We start from the raw sequence: 24474 nt of genomic DNA, 5'->3' as shown, positions 1-24474 counted from the left end.
CTCCAGCTCTATTTGTCATCATGGTAAGTCTGATATTTGAGTACGGGCTGCGAAAGGCTCTCTGCAACTCAAGCCAAGAAGCCCCAGATGCAATAATGTCATCAAAAAGGATTGCTGGGAAAGTTTCTGCTTCCTCACTACTCAGAGGTTCACAGACACCAAGCCATGATTAATGTTAGGCTTTGCCAGGAAAGAGTGCTCTTGGGAGAGCAGGAACTTCAAGCTTCAGCTTTTCCATGAATATGTTTTTGATAGCGGAGTGTCTGAAATTGTCTTAGAAGCTCCTTTTTTAAACATGAACAGAAAGGCGCTGAAATATGTATCATGCCTCCTCTGTCCACCCCACAGAAGAATATTAATGACTTATCCTTGGTTATGTGACCAATTCAGATTTTCTATGAATGTCACAGGCAAAATCTTTGGAGGAAGTTCAGTAAGAATGAGCGATGCACCAATTTTGCATAGTGTTTGATTCACTGATGGACTTATTCAAATGAGGTACTGGTAAAATCGCAATAGAGAGTGCACATAAACTGCACTTTCAAATTAAATTTCGATAGCACAATGAGTCTTGTAAATAAGGTACAATATATTGAGCCAAAATTATGGAGGCATGTTTGTGCCAAAAATAAAGACAATTACTTAACTTCAATACACAAAGTGGGTACTTTGTGGGTGGTTAATAAATGAGGCATTTTACTGCAAGGAAAAGTAATACCGCTGTTTAATGAAGGTTAATCTTTTCATTCGATGTATTATAGGAATCAGGCGATCTGTCCCTTTCGAAATGCTTTGGGACAAAAATACCCTACTGTTCAAAAGTTTTGGTTGGTAAGTTGGGCAAAAATACAGTACAAAACAGTAATACTGTAAAATATTATTACAATTTAAAATAACATTTCTGTTTTAATATATTTAAAAAAATAAAATTATTTCTTATTATTATCAATGTTAGTTGTGCTGCATAAAGTTTTTACATAAGTTTTTTCAGGATTCTTTGATGAATAGAAAGATCAAAAGAACAACATGTATTTGAAATAGAATATTTACTGTCACTTTCAATCAGTTTAATGCATAATTGCTGAATAAAAGTATTAATTTCTTTCAAACAGCACTTAAAAGTAAAACTGAATAGAATAATTGCCTGTAAGTTCCATAACTGGACTGTTATTGTTATGACTCCAGAAAAGCCTTTTATTGAGGCAATATAATAACTTTGAAAAAAACCCTACCACTATGGGCATACAAATTGTCTGTTTTGACAATGCACTGGCTATTTTGAGTGAAAACCCGCTGATATTTGTCTAAGCAGTGTTTAAGACCACATCCTGTTAAATTCATACCTCTAGACTGACCTGGCACAAAGCTATAGTTTGCTTTGTGTCTTGGCTTTGGCCTGTTGTAGAGTCCATTTCTTGAGGCACAGCCTGTGGGCTCCGAGGAACGGAGCTCAGACTCGCCGTTATTGTTTGCAGAGGCATTTGTGAGTGATGTAAAATACACATGACCACCCGATGGCCTTCACACATTCATCCTTGAGGAAACAGAAATAATTCCAGCCATTTCTATTAAATTCTTTCAATTGCTGCATATGGACTGAGCAAGAGATTGGATAAATAATACAGGTGCTGGTCATATAATTAGAATATCATCAAAAAGTTGATTTATTTCACTAATTCCATTCAAAAAGTGAAACTTGTATATTATATTCATTCATTACACACAGACTGATATATTTCAAATGTTTATTTCTTTTAATTTAGAGCTTACAGCTCATGAAAGTCAAAAATCAGTATCTCAAAATATTAGAATATTTACATTTGAGTTTGAATAAATGACCATCCCTACAGTATAAATTCTGGGTATCTCTTGTTCTTTGAAACCACAATAATGGGGAAGACTGCTGACTTGGCAATGATCCAGAAGATGAACATTGACACCCTCCACAAAGAGGGTAAGTCACAGAAGGTCATTACTGAAAGGTGTGGCTGTTTACAGAGTGCTGTATCAAAGCATATTAAATGCAAAGTTGACTGGAAGGAAGAATTTGGGTAGGAAAAGGTGCACAAGCAACAGGGATGACCGCAAGCTTGAGAATACAGTCAAGCAAAGCCGATTCAAACACTTGTGAGAGCCTCACAAGGAGAGAACTGAAGCTGGAGTCAGTGCATCAAGAGTCACCACGCCAGACGCCTTCAGGAAAAGGGCTACCAAGCCACTTCTGAACCAGAGACAACGCCAGAAGCATCTTACCTGGGCTGTGGAGAAAAGAACTGGACTGTTGCTCAGTGGTCCAAAGTCCTCTTTTCAGATGAAAGTAAATTTTACATTTCATTTGGAAATCAAGGTCCCAGAGTCTGAAGGAAGAGTGAGAGGCACAGAATCCATGTTGCTTGAAGTCCAGTGTGAAGTTTCCACAGTCAGTGATGATTTGGGCTGCCATGTCATCTGCTGGTGTTGGTCCACTGTGTTTTCTGATGTCCACAGTCAACGCAGCCATCTACCAGGAAATTTTAGAGCACTTCATGCTTCCTTCTGTTGACAAGCTTTATGGAGATGCTGATTTCATTTTCCAGCAGGACTTGGCACCTGCCCACACTGCCAAAGGTACCAAAAGCTGGTTCAATGACCATAGTGTTACTGTGCTTGATTGGCCAGCAAACTCGCTTGACCTGAACCCCATAGAGAATCTATGGGGTATTGTCAAGAGGAAGATGAGAGACACCAGACCCAACAATGCAGATGAGCTGAAGGCCACTATCAGAGCAACCTGGGCTCTCATAACACCTGAGCAGTGCCACAGACTGATCGACTCCATGCCACGCCGCATTGCTGCAGTAATTCAGGCAAAGGAGCCCCAACTAAGTATTGAGTGCTGTACATGCTCATACTTTTCATTTTCATACTTTTCAGTTGGCCAAGATTTCTAAAAATCCTTTCTTTGTATTGTTCTTAAGTAATATTCTAATATTTTGAGATATTGATTTTTGACTTTCATGAGCTATAAGCTCTAATCATCAAAATTAAAAGAAATAAACATTTTAAATATATCAGTCTGTGTGTAATGAATGAATATAATATACAAGTTTCACTTTTTGAATGGAATTAGTGAAATAAATCAACTTTTTGATGATATTCTAATTATATGACCAGCACCTGTATTTATTTATGAAGTCATTTATATAAATATTTCCCTCATGCTATATAATAACACCATACCGGCATTTTCTTTTCTTAACATAAAATGAAAAATAAAAAGTTGATGTTAAGTAACTGAAGAAGAGACATAAAATGGGTGATAAAGGAACGTGTAGATGTTGCGCCAACAACATTGGATATTTCAGCAGAAGCCTGCGGGATAAACCTGATATTCTCTGCTCCCAGTCACCTCCACATATCACATTGATTTTTGAAGCCATCGCCACCCTGAAGGGGACAGGGAAACGAGAGAGAGGAACTGTGCTTATTTCTGACTGATAAAACTTGACCAAGGTGCTGGCTCTGGAATAGACAAACCTCCTGTTTTCCTCTGGAAAATGGACACGGTTAAAAAAGGTTCATGGGTCAAGGCTTTGAGCTTTTCAAAGCTGTTTTTTTCATCTTGGTGAAAGGATGGCCTGCAGTGTTTAACTAGACACGGAGCTATAAAACAGAGGACACTGTAACAGACACTATCAGAGTGAGAGCGGCTAAGATAACACAGATCTCACACAGACATTATTGAAAATAGGCAAAGTCATGGACATAAGATATACTTTGTCTGCTCTTACTGTAAATTATGGATGAGCTAAAGACATAATAGCACTGTTCCAATACCAATGCCTCACTGCCTACTGTCTACATAGGCATCCTAACCACCATTAAACCCTATAAGTGACTGATTAAGAAACTTTCAAACATTTCAAATTTGACAAGGATCCCCATGAGGACCCCTCATGATCCCTTTGCTAAAATATAAAGGAAGATACACTGACATTCAAAAGTTCATTTTTATTTAAATAAATGAATACTTTTATTCAGCAAGAATGAATCAAAAGTGACTGTAAAGATGTCTTTGTTGTTACAAAATATTTATCTATTTTAAATAAAGGCTGTACTTTTGAACTTTCTATTCATCAAAGAATCCTGAAAAATATGCTTGAGCACCAAATGTAATGATTTCTAAGGATCATGTGACAGTGAAGACTGAAGTAATGGCTGCTGAAAATTCAGGAATAAAATATATTCATAAAATATATTGAAATAGAAAACAGTTATGTTAAATTGTAATATTTCAGATTAGTATTTTTGATCAAATAAATGCAGCATATATATATATAGTCATGGCCAAAAATATCGGCATATATATATATATATATATATATATATATATAGTCATGGCCAAAAATATCGGCATATATATATATATATATATTTATATATACACACACACACACACATATTAGTGCTGTCAATCGATTAAAAAATTTACTAATTAATCACACATTTTTTTCTGACATTGATCGCGATTAATCCCACCTAACATTAAAGTTTTTTAATATACATTTATATTGCAATAATTTCACATTCAATCTTCAAATTAATGTACAAACAACAAAGACAGTACATTTTTTAATATTTGTTTAATGCCATCTTTTTTATGACTGAAGGCCAGTATCACTGATACCAATTAATACTGATTCCCCCCCCCCCAATATTTAACCATTGCCTATAGCCATTCAACATTACATTATATTTAAGAGCTATCAATTTTAGCATTTATTAGACTTTAAAAAGCAACTTCTAATTTAAGTAAACTTAAAACAATCCTCACATAAACCCATTATAATAAATTATAATGAATGTCATTATAATAAATGTCATATTTAGCTAGGCATCCTGTGCCCCTCAGCAGAAATATACAGAAATTTAAGTTATCAAAATTCTAAACTAAATACAGATGAATCCTTAAAGATAGAAAAGTTATTGATTTCCTCTTTTTTCTTTTATTCTTGATGAACAGACATCACAGCAGCAGGTTTTTATGTCATTTTGGCTGCTACTTTTTTCTTTCTTTTCTCTTATCTGTCTTTACCTTTTCTGACCCATTTCAGTCTCTACTAATGAGCTGACGAGTTGAATCGGGCCTGTTAGATGAGGGAGACAGTGCTGGACTGCACCAGGACAGTTTGGAAAACCATTTCAGAGACATGTTCTTAATGTAACTCATATATAACATGCACGCACAGTTTTAAGGCAGCTTTAATCGCCTTTTTGGTAACTTAATGCCTTAACTGACCACGGCATTGCATGCCCGTAGTTTCTTTCACGATTTGATATGAAATGATACAGGGTACAGCACTCCGGCACCTTTGTGCGTGCAATTGAAGAGCACGTGCTGCGAGCACAGTACCGTTTCCACGCTCATTTGACTCGTGCCTGACGCTGAAGTGAACACATAAACTTGTCAACTCTTCCCCGCGATTATTATTAATAAAATAGCCTAGATACTAGATCGCTACATTATATTCCCCAACAATGAGGTGGTAAATTTCGCTGTTTTTGAAGTAATTAATTGTTTGTAGAGAGAGACGCGCAGACGCAGCTAATGCACACATCGCTGTCATCTCTCTCTTTCTCTCTCTCTCGTTCTCTTTCTCTCTCTTGATCGATCGATAATTAATTGAAATAATTCATTCAAATAAATGTGATCTTACCGCACTATTTCATCTCTGTGTCTGATTTGAAGCAGGCAGAATGCTAGAGCTAACGAACCGTAACAGATGACATTTTTACCCTTCCGATCAAATATTGCGCTGAAAAGAGCAATACTAGTTTTAACTTGTCTATAACTTGGCAAATAACCATGGAATAACCGGGATAATCAACGGCTTGCCGTGCATTAAAGGATTTTACATGCACTTCGCGTCGGGTGGTTCTTTGCCTTCACATCGTGCATTTAAAATCCTTTAATGCACGGCAAGCCGTTGATTATCCCTTACATGTATTATATATATACACTAGGGATGTGCCCGAATCCGAATACCTTATTCGGAAAGGCACGGATAATGGCTTCAAAACGAATAACGGATTTATCCGAATAACAGAAAAAATATTCGGCAGAAACAATCACATGTTTGCTGGAACAGCACTCCATTATGAGGTCATGTGATTGAGTCTGCCGAATATTTTTTCTGTTATTCGGATAAATCCGTTATCATGGTGATCATTGCATTTGTCTAACGAATGTGGTCTCCTCAGCAATAAACCAGAGCCATATAGAGAGAGTTGCGACAACTCCGTTGACTCCAATGGACCGTTTTTTTTACAGCAATGGCGGATCATGGAGCCGCTCAATAGTTCCCGGAAGTTAGCGCTCATACAATCAGCGCCGTAGAGATGCAGCAGAAGAGACCGCTGAGATGAACTTTTAAAAGGTAAGACATTTATAGAACAAAATTGTATATTATCAGCACAGCTAATCAAATTATATTGTGCATTAAAACAGATTATTATTAGATTATTCCTCACTTAGTAGATTTACAGGATGTTATTCATTCTCTTCAGGCAGCATTCGTTGTTGTGTAATTAAGGCTTTTAAACGTGATTTCTGCTGCTGGGAAGTTATTTAATAGATTTAGATTTATTGCAAAGGATGCTGATGGACCTGAGTGAGAATAAAACAAGTTTAAAATTGGCAAGCAGTTTTCATTTCAGAATCATGCTAGGTTAAATTTCCAAAAATGTATTATATAGGCCTACCACTACTATTTTATAGAAGTAATCACAATAAACCTGTACTGTATTTTATACTTAAATGTCTTAGCTACTCTAGAAGCACTGTGTTGAAGGAGCAGATGTCACAGGACTGAAATGTGATGGAGCATCACTTAACCATTCCTCCTGTGTTTTTCTCCTTCTCTATCTGGATCAGAACAAGAACCACCTGAAGACTCCCTGTAATGAGATCACACTCACAATGAGTCTCTTCACTGGGTTTGGCAAGTCTTTCCCTGTTCTTCGTGAAAAAGTGCCAGTTCCCATATGATTACATCACATTTTGTTGGTGTAATCTATAGATTGCTCCTGCTGACTATATCCAGCCTCTTATGAAGACTTCAGATGACCAGCACCTGTGAAGAGATGACGCCAGCCCTCGAGAGGACTTCAGATGAAGCTGACTCTGACTCTGTATAAACATACAAAACTGCTAAATTTTCCTTTCATTGTAATCAACATGATCAAATCACGTAACCATTGCTTTAATTTATTCATTGTTGCTGAACTCATGACATTACTTAACTGCATGATTTGTATAGCCTAATTTTAGAACACTTCTGCCATATGAACATTACTTTGACACATTTACACCTGTTAACAAATCTTATTTGTAAATGTAGAAACATTCATTTTCTGTAAAGCTGCTTTGAAACAATGTTTGTAATAAAAAGTGCTATACAAATAAATGTGAACTGAACAAAACTTGATGCATAATTGTTTTCTCCTCTCCGTGTCAGTATAGGGAAACCATACATTCACACTCCTTTTTGTGAGTGACTGGAGCACTCCCATGCAGCATAGTGGAGACTGTTCAAGGACAGCATGCTTTATAGTACGTAAATAAGTGCATAACAAAAGTTAACATACATCAAATATATGATTAAATGGGTAAAAATGTTTTAAGTTATTTTAAATTTGAATATACTACAACTATATATTTATATATTAATAATGGAGGGGTGCACAAGAATCAAAAACATTAATTCCCACTTAATCTTAAAATATCTTCACTTATTTGGAATGAATTTTCGAAGACAACAAACTTAACATTCACCATGAGATTAATAAAACGACAATGATGTGATTGCACTTGACTAACATCCAAGTTGTTAGAAAACACACACACATAATTATATTTATACAGAGAGGCTGAAGTTACCTTGGTAAAAGACCACGATGTCGTTTATATAGCAAACATGGACTTTTTTCCATGGTATCGTCAGCCTAAAATATGTTAACATGGCAGGTAAGGATAGCTGACCACATTAATCCTCAAATATTAGCAAATTTTATCTTTTAAAACCAACACTGATACATCTACATATACATTATTTTTATAAATAATGTAAATAAAGTATTTTATTGTCTACTAATTACCAAAAATCGCAGTTCTGTCTCTCTAACTCAATGCATTCCAATTGCCGGCTATGAACTTCCTGGAACTATTGAGGTCTACGTGAATCACGTGACGATCGAGCGTTTTGAACTTCCGTTGTCGCAACTCTGTCTCTCTATGGCTCTGCAATAAACTATCTGCACGCACCTTTTTTGATTGCTACCTGTCAGTGCCGGCGAAGCAGTGTTGCCAGATATTGCTACAAAAAACAAACACAACCAATCTCCTGAAAAATGCACCAAAATAAGTTTAAATCTTGTATTTTGCAAATAGGATACAGAACCTCTAGCCTCACCCTTCATCTTCCCACTTTATTAATGCCCTAATTACTTTATTAACGCTGTTACATTAAGTATTAAAACAAGTCTAGCGACACTTATATTAACTAGATCTGGCAACACGGAGCGGAGGGGAGTGGAGGCTGCACTTGCGCCGAGCTCATTCACTCCTGCGTTTCGCAGCTGCTGCGAGTCAGCCACATGAATGAAATGAGCGCAAAGCGATGTTTGATCAAGGCTTTTGGAGGGTCCAAATGATTTGTTACGCTCTGTCGATAAAAAAAAAAAAAAACTTGTAAATGATCACAGACTCCCGCAACACATGATCTAATTACTTAAAGTTCAAGCAAGCTTTATTGTCATTCTGCTATGAGTAGGCTACTGAACACTTTCTTTCCATTTAATTTTTTTCTACTACTGCTCTTATTTAAGATTGTGGATGCTTGTCTCTTGTCAAATTTGTACACAAAGTTTCACTGGAAAATAAGAAGAATACAGTTATTTTTCTTTTTTGATAAAGTTTTAAATAGAAGATATTTACAAAGTTATAATTTTAATAAAAATGAATAATTTCTTTAGTTATACAAGGCACATTTGTTAAATAAAAACTACGAATCGAACAGGTTTGCATTTAAAATGGTATTTTCATGTAATTTGACGAACTTCCGGTTTAAGCCACGCCCACTTCCGGATCTATCCGAATACAGATACAAATAATTTTGAGATTGTCACAGATACAGATACAAATAATGGCTCCGCTGCACACCCCTAATATACACTGTATATATATATATATATATATATATATAATCGACCCACATTTTAGCGGACATATTTAAAGGTTAATTATTATTGTGTCAAAGGTGTAATTATAATAATAAAGTGTGATTATTATAATTACAAAATATATATGAACAATATATAACAACAACAACAAAAGATATATTTGAAAATAAATTATTGGAACAATATCTGGTGTAAAATATTATTATTTATTAAAGTAATGAATAATTTTTTATTGAGCTTTTTTCCCCCTCTATCCATTCTGTCTACACATATTACTGGCCAGAAAAGCCTTCACTTCGGAAGCATGCTGATGATGCCTTAAAATGCTGCCTTTGTAGGCAGCTCTCTGAGATTTTGGAACAGAGAAAATGACTCTCTTTGTTGAAAGAGGCTGTGTGAGACATCTGTTCATTTTGGCTGAAGAGGAAGGAAGGCAAACAGGAAGAAGTAGTCTGAAAGCAAAGAAGCTGTTAAAGAACTATTCAGCGCAGCTTTTGAGACCCACTGTGAACAAAAATCCCTGAAAGATCAATGGATTATTGCATAACATCCATCAAGATCGTTCACTAACTCGGAATTCAGAGCATGAGAGTATACAGGAAATTAACATCGCATCCTCCCTGGACAATGTAAGGAACGGCAGCCTCACATCTATTCTGCCATCTATGGACAAACACCTCTATCATTTGGAAATGGAGACACTGTTGACACAATGCAAGCCTTTGAAACCAATCTGTTAGAAAGCAGGTGTTAAAAAGTCTCTGGAAAAAACAAAAAACAAACAAAAAAAACAGTCTGTGATGAATTATATCTGCTTTACCGTGAGCACACAGGGATAATACACAAGGTTTTCTATTGATAAGTCCACATTTCTATTTAATTTTAGCCACTCGTTTTTTTCTCTGCTATGAAGAAGGTCTGATGAATATCAGCCTCTATTATGCTCTGAAACTTACAGTTCAGTAAAGAAAAATCGAAAATCATCAGATGAACTGATTGAATTGACAATAAGACCCAAACAAAACGTTAAAAACAACCATACATTTATAAAAACAAACCATGATATTTGCATTTAATATTCTTGCTTTCAAAGTTGGTAAACAGTTAAGATGGAAAAACATATATATTAAAATGTAATTTATTCCTGTGATACAAAGCTGAATTTTTAGCAGGCGTTACTCCAGTCTTCAGTGTCACATGATACTTCAGAAATCAATTTTGCTCAAGAAACATTTATTATTATCATCATCAATGCTAAAAACAGTTGCTCTGATTAATATTTTTTTTCTGGAAACAGTGACACCTTTTTTTTTTTTTTTAGGATTCTTTGATTAAAAAAATTCAAAAGGACAGCAGTTATTTGAAATAGAAAGCTTTTCTAACAATGTAAAAGTCTTTGCTGTAATCTTTCATCAATTTTATGCATTTTTGCTGAATAAAAGTATTGATTAAAAAACACCTGATCTCAGCAGAATGTCTGTACCGATCACCTGAATTCTGTGGAATGTATCTAAATATGATTAAACTTGAGCAGATAGTAATATATTCTTCCTAAAAGATGAAAGCATTGTCAAAATAGCCTAATCATTTAATAAAGAACTTATGAGATGCACGGCATGCATGGTACAAGTATGGAAAAATCTGCACAACTCTCCGTCATCCCACTGGTAATAAATAGCAAGTAATAAACCCAAATGTCCGTTCACCTTAACTTTCTTGGTGGAGCTGAAAGTTCAATATTGAATAGGAATACACTGCAATAATGGAGATCCCCCAAGGGAATCATAGGGCAAACACTATACCTTACTATGATTATAATGTTATACTGTCCCAGTTTATGAGCTTGCCTAAATTGCCTTCCGCCTGGATTGAAAAGCCTCTCAAATTACCTCGGTGGGGCAAATATTTAAGACCGAAGCACAGAGTCAACTCAAATTCATAAGCGCTAGAGGGCTTCATAAATTTCAAAGAAAACAGATTCACTTAAACAAGCGGGATCAATATATGATAGAATACTAGAGAGAGACGAGAGGAGAGAGGCAATTGGCAGTTCTTTCAGTCTTCCGTTCACATGCCTTGAAGGTATCAGACCTTGGCTGGAGACACGGGAAGAGCCACAGCTGAATGCATATATGCAGCAAAACAAACGCCACCGAGCATGACAATTTGAAGTGTTTTTTTTTTTTTTTTGAAATTATCCCATTAACACAAGGGAACAGGTCTGTGATCGGCGCGATTCATCAAACTGTCAGCAACATGACTTGTCAGTGTTGTTCTTACAGGCTTACATTTCATGAGTGGAAAATCACTGGCAATTTTCAGTTGCCCTGTCAATTTCGGTTGTAATTGAACACGCAGCAATGCTCCGAATACCTATTAGGTTTTTCTTAGAGGGTATAACGGCACTAACGATTAAAAGGAAAACAAATGTGTAAAGGAACCCTATTTTAAACCACGCCACTGACACACAACGCTAAAGATTTAACATTTGTTTCCAGACAGTATCATTATGATTAACAATTTTACTGCAAACAGCAGCATTTGACTATAGCTCTAACTGGGTCCATTAGTAAATAAGCGGAAAACAAACAAAAGCAAACATATTTTCACTCGATTCCTCATGCTTAATTAGAAAACATCTCAAAAGTTGGATCATTCTCTTGACAACTGCACACTTGATTACCATGGCAACAACCTTGCTATATCACCACCTAATTATGACTAATTATCTGTTACTGAGGAAAGTAATCAGTACTTGCCATTGGCTCCCGAGAGGAGATGATTAAATGCTGGAAAAAAAAAACTGAGGAACTTACCAGCACAAGATGTTGATACGATCATGATAATTCTCGATTCAGCCAAAAAGTGGGATTTTCATATTATTGGCTATTAATGAGAGATTTGATTCTAAGAAAACATTCTGTCAGATATGTTTTGTATGAATCATCTTGAATCATTTGGATTTAGTGAAGAAGTTCTAATCCCTAACATGGTAGCATTCCCTCCCATTACAAATGGATTCGTCACACTGAGTCATTCATGACATGTCAATTAACTTAACGTGACGGCCGTTAATCTTCAGCGCTTAAAGAAAAAGATGATGAAAACTCGTTTCAATGCATTTAAATCAGTAGGCTGAAAAAGCACTAAATTGCTGAAATAATAAGTAAAAGTAAGAAGATGGCAATTACGCAAGTGTCCCCTCTGGAATTTGACTTAACTACAGCCTATTAGCAAGACTACACTCATTTACGGCACTATCAGACTCCTCGGCCACACTTCCAAAGCCAATTTGCAGCTCAAGACAAGCAGAATGGACCTTTAACCTGGACAAGAAAGGGATGGAGCCAAAAGGCAAACAAGCTGAGCTGCAAAAGGAAAAAAATAAAATATTAACACAGAACAGATGAAAGTTTACTGTATGACCCTACTAACCTGTTTGATGTCTGGATCAGTCTCCTATCTTACATCATTACGGGAAGGACAGCTTTATGTTTAGCAGAACTTGAAATTTCAACTCCAGTAAAAAAACAAAAACAACAGAAAGACAATGGTCGGGGTACTTATTTAATACGAATCCCAAACAAATCACTATTTTAAGTAAATCACAAACATAGAGCACAATCAAACAAATTATGCTTATTAACAGTTCTTTTTTTAAGTAAATCACAAACATACTGTCACGATGTGCTGGTACAGCCTGATCTCACAGAATTCTGTGTAATAACCACGGACTCTTAACCCCCGAATCTGTGGTGGCATCACGGAATCGCTGAAAATTCCGTGATGGGCTCACAGAAGTGATATCAATGTAAGTCAGTGACAGGCATCAGCCGTGAACCACGCACGGATCCACTGGTTCAACACTTTAAATAGGAAACCCTTAGCATCAATATGCCGACGCGATACTGGGAATTTTATCATCATAATTAAATTATATATTGGGTAACAACATTGCCATTATACTGCTTGTTTATGGACAGTTTTTGCAATAAATACCTGTGAATGCACTTATATTTGCCTGTGTGTGTTTTATATTGTTCAGAAGTGGGTAGGTTTAGGGTAGGGGTGGGGTTACTGTAGGTGCTCCAGTGAAAGTATAAATTTATATACAAAATATAACTGCATCGGAGTCACTCTTTTTACGTGGTCTGATGCAGCGCTGGTGTTGAACCAGTGAATCCGTGCATGGACCACGGCTGATGCCTGTCACTGACTTACATTGGTATCACTTCTGTGAGCCCATCACAGAATTTTTGGCGATTCTGTGATGCCACCACAGATTCGGGGATTAAGAGTCCGTGGTCATTACACAGAATTTTGTGAGACCAGGCTGGCTGGTAGCAAGGAGAATAATCAACATTTCTTTTAATGACATAATCCAGGGGTAACACACATCGAGCAGGGGTGAAGACAGGCAATACCGGACGCTGGACATAGAAAGACACAGGGCTTAAATAATCAGAACTAAACGAGGAGATGAATGAGACACAGCTGGAAACAAATGATAACTAATTAGGAGCAAACGAGAACAGGGAAAACCAAATAAGGACATAGAGGGAGAAACTAGGGCAAGGGAGGCACATGGGGAGCAAAACAAAACACAAGACAGGACAAAAGTCTGACACATACATCGCAATCACTGTAGTCTGATTCCTGAACAAATGACTCTTGAGTCAGCTCTTTTTAGGGAATCAAAAACAACCATAGGGTGCAATCAGTGTCATCTAATTCCCAAACGAATCACTCTTAAAAACATTTTTTTTTTTCAGTAAATCAAAAACATTGACCACAAACAGTGTAGTGTGATTCCTGAAACTTATTTTTTCGTTTTGAAAACATCCAGTGCAACCAGTACAACCTGATACTGTCAGGTGTGTTGTCGGAGCTGGGGAACGAGGAGACACGGAGACGAGGAATATTTACAAATAACAGGATCTTTAATAATGAACTCAGGAATTACAGGACTAACAACCACATAGACATACACAAGACTGAGGACAGGGAACACAGGACTTAAGAATACTAGGAGATAAGATAATTAAACAGACAGGGCTGGGGACTAATTAACTCATAAACACTAAACGAGGACAGGAACTCCAAATATGGTAACAAGAGGAGGGGAAAAACACAGGATGCGGAGACACAGTCTGACGGATACCTGTACGAATGGCTGTAATGAATCAGTTCTTCTGAGTGAATCAAACATATATATCCTACAACAAACTGCAGTATAACCTACTTCAGTGACTGGTAATTCATGTGACGTGTGTGCATATTTTATTTTATTTTGGGTTACTCTGTGGTACAGAAGAACAAGTCACACCCCATATCAATACTTCCATTGATAAAGTCTACAATTGATCCAGTAAATCCAATAACATGCTAAAGTCTGAAACTGGCTCGAAATTTCAGATTTTTTTTCAGATTTTATTTTTAAATTGTATTTTATTTTATTTTATTAAATAAACAATTCCTAATCCTAAACCCACTGCTCCGGGTGTGTGTTCACGGTGTGTGTGTGTGCTCACTGCTGTGTGTGTGCACTTTGGATGGGTTAAATGCAGAGCACAAATTCTGAATATGGGTAACCATACTTGGCCACATGTCACGTCACTTTCACTTTCAGTTGTTATTTGGCAAAAGAACTGCACTTCCCAATATTTATTCCTTAAAAGAACTGTTAATAGTATCATTAAGGAACCAGAATTACTGGCTGTCTTACAACTGGCAGTAGATAGAAAATGATCAGGTGTTGTAGAATTTGACGCTATAAGGATTAAGAATTCATTGCAGCATTCCCATAAACCTTATCAGCCTTTTATGGAGGCAGATTGATCATGAATGCTCTCAATTCAGCATCTATAGCCCAGAACTAAAGTATTCAAGGAGCATGACTAAGGCAATCATTTATTAATTTGTCAAGGTAATACTTCTTCAGCTAATGATTCTCTGCAGATGGAGGAAAAAAGTCAAAGCTCTTAAAACTAGACTCTATTTGCATTCTAATACCCCATGTCAGATTAACAAGAAAACCCCTGCCATGCAACCACACGTATAAACCTGCCTAATGTTCTATTGACAAATATATTAGGTTTCAAAGATGGCGTTTTAAAGGATTTGAGAGGCTTTCATAGAAAATGAAGAACATGTGCATGTGTTTCTTTGATATTTGATGAAAAAAGAAAAGGAGAAAGAAATCAAATAATTCCAAGAGGGGGAAAAAAATCATATAATCTATCAGACAACAAATGAATAAAATTTAGTCAACCTGATTTATTATAGAGCTATGGTTTACTCTGTGGTACAGAAGAACAAGTCACACCCCATATCAATACTTCCATTGATAAGGTCTACAATTGATCCAGTAAATCCAATAACATGCTGAAGTCTGAAACTGGATCGAAATTTCAGATCCTGAAGACCTATTAGCTTGGGTCAGACCACAACATTAATCTCATAGCCGTCACTGAGGACTTACTATGCATGGAACTCCATCAAGTTATTACCTGACTCTTCCATGCTGGAGTTCAATTTGGAGTCAATTTGCTTTTCTTAAAAGAGATAAAGGATTCCATAGAGGTGGAGCCCAATTAGCCTTGAGGTTAACAATGTAAGAATAACTACCCTTTCTCCTAATGGCCTATTAGCACAGGAGTTTGGCGAGTGTGTCCAGAATGTCTATAGGTGTCTTTGGGCTAATGGTCTCCTTCAGACTGACAAAGACACTTCTAACATCAACAAAAAAGGACAATTTCATTAAGATGAAGACTAGCCTCTTTAATATCTCAGTTGTTTGTAGTGTAAACAGTGGTAAAATTTTAATATAAATGTATTTCTCAGTCAGTTCTTCCAAGACTATATGATCCGGACTATGTTATCCACATGCATTCCAATATACTTCAAGAGAGATGCAGAGACAAAATTTATACGTAACTAAAATTTACTGTTTACAGTACTTTATTAATTGACAGCAAAATTGACCAACCGATTTTTATGCAGTTTTGGTATTTTTCAAATTCTTTTTTTAAATGTCTTTTTTTAACGAAAGCCCGTCTCTGCCACTGAATAAAAATAAAAAGTAATTGAGCTTATGTCTCATAATTCTGACTTTTTTCTCAGAATTGCGTAATACAAACTCACAATTCTGATTACGAGTTATAAAGTCAGAATTTTGAGATATATACTCGCAATTGTGAGAAATGACTTTATTATTGGAATTTCCACATTTATATCTTTCAAATCTGACGTTTTTGTGTGTTTTTTCTCGCAATTCTGACCTTTTTTCTTAGAATTGTGAGATATAAACTTGAAATTTCAAGTTATAAAGTCCAATTCTGAGGGGGAAAAAACTGATGTTCTGAGAAAAAAATCACAATTGTGAGATCTGTCTGTATATATAATAAATACATGAGATTTTTACCTCCAGAACACAAATGTTGTTATCTACACACATTTCTGTCTTGTGCAAAATTCACAGGTGCATGCTATTACCAGAAAAAAAGATATATTTATCTTCATAATCGTTAATCAAAATATAATAAAGTTAATCCTCCTCTGAAACAACTCTTTCTTGTTTAAAAACTTACTGAATTAAATTACTGGTTTTAAACTATAAAAGAGAAACCTGAGCATTAAAGTTTAACTCTGGGACATGATGAAACTTTATCATATTGCTAAAACTGGTGCTGATTGAGCACTCAGTTTTTAAACGTATAACATTGAACATTAAGTAAATTATAAAGTAGGTGCTGCTATGCTAGAAAAAAACAACACATTTTTTAAAAAAGAGGCTGATGAAACCTTATGAGATCTCCATGTAACAGCCATCGAGTCTGTGTGGGAAGAATGTCAGCTCACCTGATGCAAGGTCCACACGCATGTTTTTCTGCTGAGTGACGTTAATGTGCACTGTGACTTTTCCATCGTTTAGAGCCAATTCCAACATTCCATCTGCCAAGGAGCTGAACAGGAGCAGGCCACTGGGGTTCCAGGTACGGAACTGGAATCCCACAGACACCATATTGTGGTCCCTCCTCCCCGGCAGCTGCAGAAAGCTGGTGCTGTTGAAGAAGACGGGGAACGTGTGTGTGTCCACGCAGGAGAACGTCAGGTTGCGCTGAAAATGAGGCAGGAAACACTTTATGTACAGCTGTTCAAAATGTAGACCTACTGAGATGGTTAAACAATTGTTTATGAATCAAACAATTTCACGGCTGAACTTAGACCAGCTAAAACCAGTTAAAACCAGTTTCTATTCTGCAAAACAGATGTCTCTGTACAGCATCAAATTTGATGTAGCACACTGCATATTGTATTTCTCAGATGCAACATCTTTAATAAAGCTGTGAAATAAAGTGACTAGAAAATAAATCTGCATCTGAAATGGTTGAGGACCTTTCATGTGGAACATGGGCTTAAAGAAAGATCTCTCAAAGTGCTGCTACAGCATGTTCCCAACCATGCCGTCGATTTCGGAACCTTAAGCTGGAAAAAGGGCCGCTTGGAAGCAACGGCGAGGGTTTTATTCATAACTCTCTAGCTCTACGTCCTTCTAAATGGTAATTTTGAGGCCCCGAATGCACTTCAGACTTATTTCAAATATAGAGAACTTAATCAGTCTCATCACAATGAAATAGAAAAGTGCACTCAGCCTTCCTCAGTGCTTCATAACAGAACCTCCGCCCAAGTGATGTGTTTTATCAACCTTGAACATAATCCTTCAGTCATGAATAATAATTCAGAGCGTGTCTATGGTGGACACATGTCAAATTTGGAAAGGAGGAGAATTGTGCTATTTTCTCACTATTAAAGAGATAGTTCAGCCAAGAAATGAAAATTCTGACAATCATTTGCTCATCTGGTTCCAAACCTGTATGACTTTCTTTCTTCTGTGGAACACAAAAGAAGATATTTTCAAAAATATCTCTGCTTTTTGTACAAGTCAGTGTTGTTTTGGACCTCAATGAAGTTCACTGACTTTTAAATATCTTGTGGAAAAGAAATAAAGTCATGCAGACTTTGAACGACATGAGGGTGTGTAAGCGATGATAGAATTTTATCATTTCATTTTAGATTTCATTTTGTGCAGTACAAGCTTGATTGGTTTATTTGTCAAAAACTAAATCTCTGGAACAAACACATGAATCTAATTCAACCATATTTCCATTTAACACAATGCTTGTCCGATGTTCTGTGACATGATGTGCTAGTGTAACTGTACGGCAGAGATAAGATTGTAATTTTCATCAGAAAAAAACATTGTGTCTCTTCATGTTTGTGGTTCCATTAATGAACCACAGAACGCTGATATGCTTATCGGATATTATGTGCAATTATTGCATTCTTCGCATTATCACAGGCAGTGGAAATTAGATTATTATCAGTGCTGACACCAGTCATCAAATCTGTGTAGATGATTAACATTCCCATCAGCATGTTGAAACAAATGAAACAGATCCATACAGCATAGATATGAGGTTTAAAATGCGAGCTCCATCAATATCACGTCTGAACCGCTCTACATTCTGCAGCGTCAACCTTGCACAGTTCTTCATGGTCATACACCTCCACAAAACCCTCCAGGCAAAAACAACCCACCCAAACGTGTTAAATATGCGCAGAACTGTCATGAACGGGAAAGTTATGCACTCAAACTCTGATTAGTCAGATATGGTTTGTGGAGTTGATTGAAAAGGGAACAGACTTACGAAACTAGAAGTGTCCATTTTTTTTCTTCTGGCCAGGTCAGTGATGTTCTCTCCATTGTAGTTGATGCTTTCCATGCAGCCTTTGAAGTTTCTTCTACCTCCTGAGACTGGCTTCCCAGAATAAGGCATTCCTCCGAAAGTCAGCTACATGGAAAAAATCAGACATAAGTCAGAAAAACAGTATCAAAGCATTGCAATCCACCAAGTCTAACATAACAATATATACAGTATATACAACAATATATACGCCTCCTTCATCTAGCAAACTGTTCAAAATTTTATCACATTAGAAATGCATATAAGAGCTGTTTTTATGCTAAAAACATGCTTTTGCATGTAATAGTACATTTTCAACATTATGAATTTTTTGTCAAAGCAAATTAACACAGGTCTATAAACATATGTCATGCATGTTGGTGAACTGCCAGTGTGAAATATAATGCAAATTATTCAGTTCATATTTTATTTTGAAATGTAAATGATTCCCATATATGATTCAACTTAATAACCTCTTTTTGTCTATATCTTTTTCTTTTTTCTACATATCTATTGTCCTATTTTCAAATTCAGCAGACAGTACACTTGTAAATTTAATTGAAATATGACTCTGAAATATAATTAACAATATTATTATTATTTCGCAGCCACAACCAAAAAAATTCAGCTTGTGACAATGGAGTAAAATTATACATATTTTGTCAAATCTGATAATATCAAGCTATTGAAAGATGCTTAGTAAGTACTATTATTCAAACAATTTCAAACAGAGCCCAGAAAGAAGCACTAGTGCTTCAACAAAATAGTCGATAAATGCAATTGTTTGTAAATGCAGTCTGTACTCCAGCAGAAAACGACTCACCGGTTTGGATCCGTTCTCGGCTCAATTAATCAGACACTTTCACTTTAATTGGGGTCAATTTGTCTTAGACCAACTGAGCTGTAACCAGCTCTGTAGCATCCAACAGTGCCAGGAGCGTCTGTGCTCAATTGAATAGATAAGCATTTGCTCTCAGAGCATATTCTTTACGTCGCTGAAAATCAATTTCCTATACATTGCTCTACAGCACTTGTTAATACGCATAATTTCTGTTTGATAACATTAATATCCTGCTACATGTTATTAGTGAGGATTAATCCTGTGCAGAGAAGCGGATTTGAAATGTTCCATGCTGAAAAGAATGACAAGGGATAAAACTCCCACTGCAAACAAAGTTTATCACAATGTGAACCTTCCTGAGACAAAATGTCTTGGTGTGACTTCACAGCTTTTTATCAAGCCTGAGCTTGAGATCTTTAGATTGGGTGACGACTGCAGTGTGACCAGAATCCTACAGAAATCCTTGAGATTTCGGAGATAATTACAGAACTTCTATTTATGAGTCTGTTAACAGCCAGTGTGGAAATGAGATAAAATCCAGCTGATGTAAAACTTGACCTACACAAGCATATGTTGGGGACTGGAGACCTCATTCTGGACTACATTTCCCATGTTCCATTGCATGAACTGTATTCACCTGCACTCAATTACACACACACCATAAATAGGAAGTTCCAACCTCTATTCAGGGCCGAGTATTGTATAGCGTTTATCTCTCTCTTAGCGATAGCTATTCTACAGAGCCTTTTCTAGTTTTCTTAGTCTTGCCTTGCCTATTTTCCCCTGTTCTGATTCTTGTATGTGTATTTTGGATTGCCCTATCGTCTTGCCGTTTAGACTCTGTTTGGACTATGTTTATTAATAAAAGCTTGCACATGGATCTGCACACCTCACATCTCGGTCACTCTGTAACAGGATAATCCTCAAAAAATATTATTATTATTTATTTATTTTTTTATTGTGTTCCCTGAAAGAAAAAAAAAGTCAAGTTTGGTAAAGCTTGTTCAATTTAGGTGCACTATATGTTTATCAGTAATACCTATTCAACCAAAATCACTAAATTTGTTATTTTGGTTTAAATAACAGAAAAGCACCAAACCATCATTATCTAGCATAAATCAGGATGGGCGAGAATGAAATTCCTGCTTATTTAAAGTGACAACATTTTAATTTTTGTGAGATAAATCTTTCTTAAGGACAATTAAATATGGTCACAGTTTATTTTAAGGTCCAATTCTCACCATTAACAAACCATTAACTGTGACTTTTGCTTCAACAACCTCCTAACTTGCTGCTTATTAATAGTTAGTAAGGTAGTTGTTAAGTTTAGGTATTGGGTAGGATTAGGGATGTAGAATACGTTCATGAAGAATATGTGCTTTATAAGTACTAATAAACAGCCAATATGTTAATAATAGGCGTGCTAATAAGAAACTAGTTTAATAGTGAGAATTGGTCCCTATATTTAAGTGTTACCTTGAATACTTTTTTTTTTTAAAGGACCTGTTATGGGGAGTAACATTTTGAGCTTCAGCATCCCATAATGCTTGTTAAATGAAGTTCAGAGCAATAAATCATTCACTTTCTCAGTCGTACCTCATAGTCCAGGTCAAGGTGGTCAAACTCCCCGTTGGTGCGGAAGTGCTGAGTATGCTGATCAAGGGTGAAATTGACATTTCTCCTGTATCGCTCAATTACTACAGAATGCCAATGATGATCGTCCAGCAGACTGCCGCTAGTCACAGATGTATGGCCCAGGATGGAGCCGTACTGATTACTTCCTACAGTTTATTAGACATGGGAGACCATCGTTAATATCAAACACACAATATCGTCACCTTCACTGCAATATAATTGATGGGAGGAAGTTCTGAACCCGTCTTCGCAAGGCATATGAGATGTTTATGTCCTTATGATATACAAGGTAATGGGTTTTGTGTTTTACAGTCTATGAGTATTTCTTTTCCCTCTGGCTAGGTTTTTCTGCAATGCGGGTCCATGAGATATTAAAGGGATAGTTCACACAGATGAAAACTCACCCTCATGTTGTTCCAAACTTCCTATTCTTTGGAAAATTCAATGGACACCTGTGTGGTTTTGGACCCCATTGACGTATATGGACAAAAAATTATTGAAATATTCTTCAAACAAGTCAGCAAGATTTTTTTTTTTAAATGTTTTTGAAAGAAGTCTCTTATGCTCATTTATTTGATCAAAAATACAGTACAAATGAAATATTGTGAAATATTATTACAATTTAAAATAACTTATATTTAGTGCTGTCAACCGATTAATCATATCCAAAATAAAAGCTTTCGCTTGCACAATATATGTGTGTGTACTGTGTATATTTATTTTGTATATATAAAGACACACACATACAGTATACATTTTGAAAATATTTACATGTATTTACATGTTTATATTTATATTCATATAATTTATATTATATATAAATATATTTAATACATAAATATAAATAGTTTTCTTTTAAATATATACATGCATGTGTGTATTTATATATACATAATAAATATACACAGTACACACACATATATTATGTAAACAAAAACATTTATTTTGGATGTGATTAATCGCGATTAATCGCTTGAGAGCACTACTTATATTTTAATACATTTTAAAATCTGCTGAATTTTCAGCATTTTCAGTCATTATTTCACTTTTCAGTGTCACATGATCCTTTAGAAATCATTCTAATATGCTGAATTGCTGCTCAAGAAACTTAATGTTATCAATGTTGAAAACCATTACATATTTTTTCAGGATTTTCTGATGAATAGAAAACAGCAGCTTTTAGCTGCAATAAAACTAATTTGTAACACAAAAAAAACATAAATGTCTTCACTTTTTGATCAAATAAATGCATTCTTGCTGAATAAACATATTAATTTATAATTTAAATAAATCAAACAAAGTAAATAAAAATGAAAAAGGCTTACTTATCACATTCTTTTAACATGAAGGTGAGTAAAAACTGACAGAATTTTTTTCCCCCTTTTTTTTTTTTAACCGAACTATCCTTTTAAAGCTGCAGTCCGTAAGTTTTGCCTTTTTGTCGCCATCTTTGTTTGAAAACCTGGAATTGCAGCTCTGTGCGGAACAATCTTCCGTGTGTGGGGTTGTGCTCCGGCACGGCTCCAGCGCGGATGAATCTAATGTTTTGAGGAGTATGTGTGTCAGTCTGTCAGTCACCGCACCGAGGTGGATACTGTACTTAGGAATCACAGATTCTAGCCTACGTCTTGGAATATATGACCCAAATAAAAATGTTCACCGTATATTACCATCTGAACAAGTAACAAGTCTGCCACGTTTGTTCTGACCAACTGAGGAAAAAAGCATTACAATAAATCAAGCTATCAATGGTAATTAAATCTAACGATCGGTTAGCTCATATCACATCTAACCGTACAAAGTATTATTATTGTTATACTTTATTCTCAAATTATTAATGTTAACAACATCAGCATTGCATGACTATGAGTATAGTGTGTATTAGTGTGTAGATTTCAATTTCTGTACAGTTTAATCTCTAATTGTCATACCATTCGAATTTCATATTAAGAAATTATATTAACCCCAAAAGCAAATTATGCTCCCTTCGAACTGGTTGTCTTTAAAATACAAATCTTGTGTAATCCCAGGCTATCTGTAATCAGAAGCACATTTAAAACTGGAATATAATTTAATTTCATTCACATGTGTTTGATGAACACATCACAAACACATAATCCTTTCTGGATTACAATCCGCCATCAAAATGATACATTTAATTATACTAGCTGCTGTGATAAAAGGCTATAAATGAACCGCCACCTGCAGGATCCTCACATGCGATAGCCTAGTAGCCGGGACAACGTTTTTATGTTTACAGACGTGACGTAATGACGCAGTGCCATGCTCGAATTTCCTGCGAAAACCTACCCGTACAACTCAATTTAGAAAACATTATTATAAGCTAACCGTTGTGAATCACGCTCAAGTAAGGCGATAGTTTTGAACACTGGCTGGTTATGTACTTGCTCAAATATTGATTTCGGATCATTTTTAAACCAAAAAAGTTACGGACTGCAACTTTAATATCATTAATTTTTACCAAAGAGTCAATGAGGATCAAACAATCAATTAAATATCAGAAAACAGCAGGTATAAAGTCAATAAATAACATGAAGAAATACTTACATCAGCACATTAATGACAAAACTCACCCCAAGGTACACACAAGCGCATCATCATATAACAGATATCTATTATAGGCCTCCATATCAGATTTACCGAGGTTTATCTGCAGCAGTAGCCGGCCTTTCCTTAACTCCAAGGTAATGTAGTCACCCTGTTGCCCCTCTCCATGCAGAATCACCCCTTCGCTCTCTGATGTTTTAAACTTCAGGGCTATCACGTCCTTCAAAATCTTCATCTTCTTCATTTTGAAGCGGTAAGAGATCACCCCCTGCCCATCAAAATTAATCACATCTGCCCCTGTTGACAGGAGGAAGAAAGACAGGAGGAGGAAAAGAGATTAGCACCTCTGAGGTGACTAGGTGTCATGCCCATTTTTGGCTAAATGATTGGTTGAGTGACTGTTCTATAGATTGCTTGGACGAAAGCATGGTGAAGTTCACAGATAAACTGCGGCTGGGATCAGGT

At 36.0% G+C, this 24474-nt stretch overlaps 1 protein-coding gene across 3 annotated transcripts in view; it reads right to left on the bottom strand.

The window, feature by feature from the left end:
* The window catches only part of cntnap2a (contactin associated protein 2a), a 378859-nt gene that overhangs the window by 180692 nt on the left and 173693 nt on the right, over window positions 1-24474 (bottom strand). For all 3 annotated transcript variants that reach the window (XM_058765454.1, XM_058765455.1, XM_058765456.1), the window contains exons 5-8: window positions 24103-24306; window positions 21403-21587; window positions 18930-19073; window positions 17080-17338 (exon numbers count right to left, since the gene is read on the bottom strand). In XM_058765454.1, coding sequence (XP_058621437.1) covers window positions 17080-17338; window positions 18930-19073; window positions 21403-21587; window positions 24103-24306 — 792 coding nt within the window. The remainder of the gene's footprint in view (window positions 1-17079; window positions 17339-18929; window positions 19074-21402; window positions 21588-24102; window positions 24307-24474) is intronic.

Source organism: Onychostoma macrolepis, chromosome 24 (assembly GCF_012432095.1).
Source record: "Onychostoma macrolepis isolate SWU-2019 chromosome 24, ASM1243209v1, whole genome shotgun sequence".
Taxonomy (NCBI): Eukaryota; Metazoa; Chordata; class Actinopteri; order Cypriniformes; family Cyprinidae; genus Onychostoma; species Onychostoma macrolepis.
The sequence above is the reverse complement of the archived record's forward strand: the minus strand, read 5'-3'. Positions and strand labels throughout refer to the sequence as shown.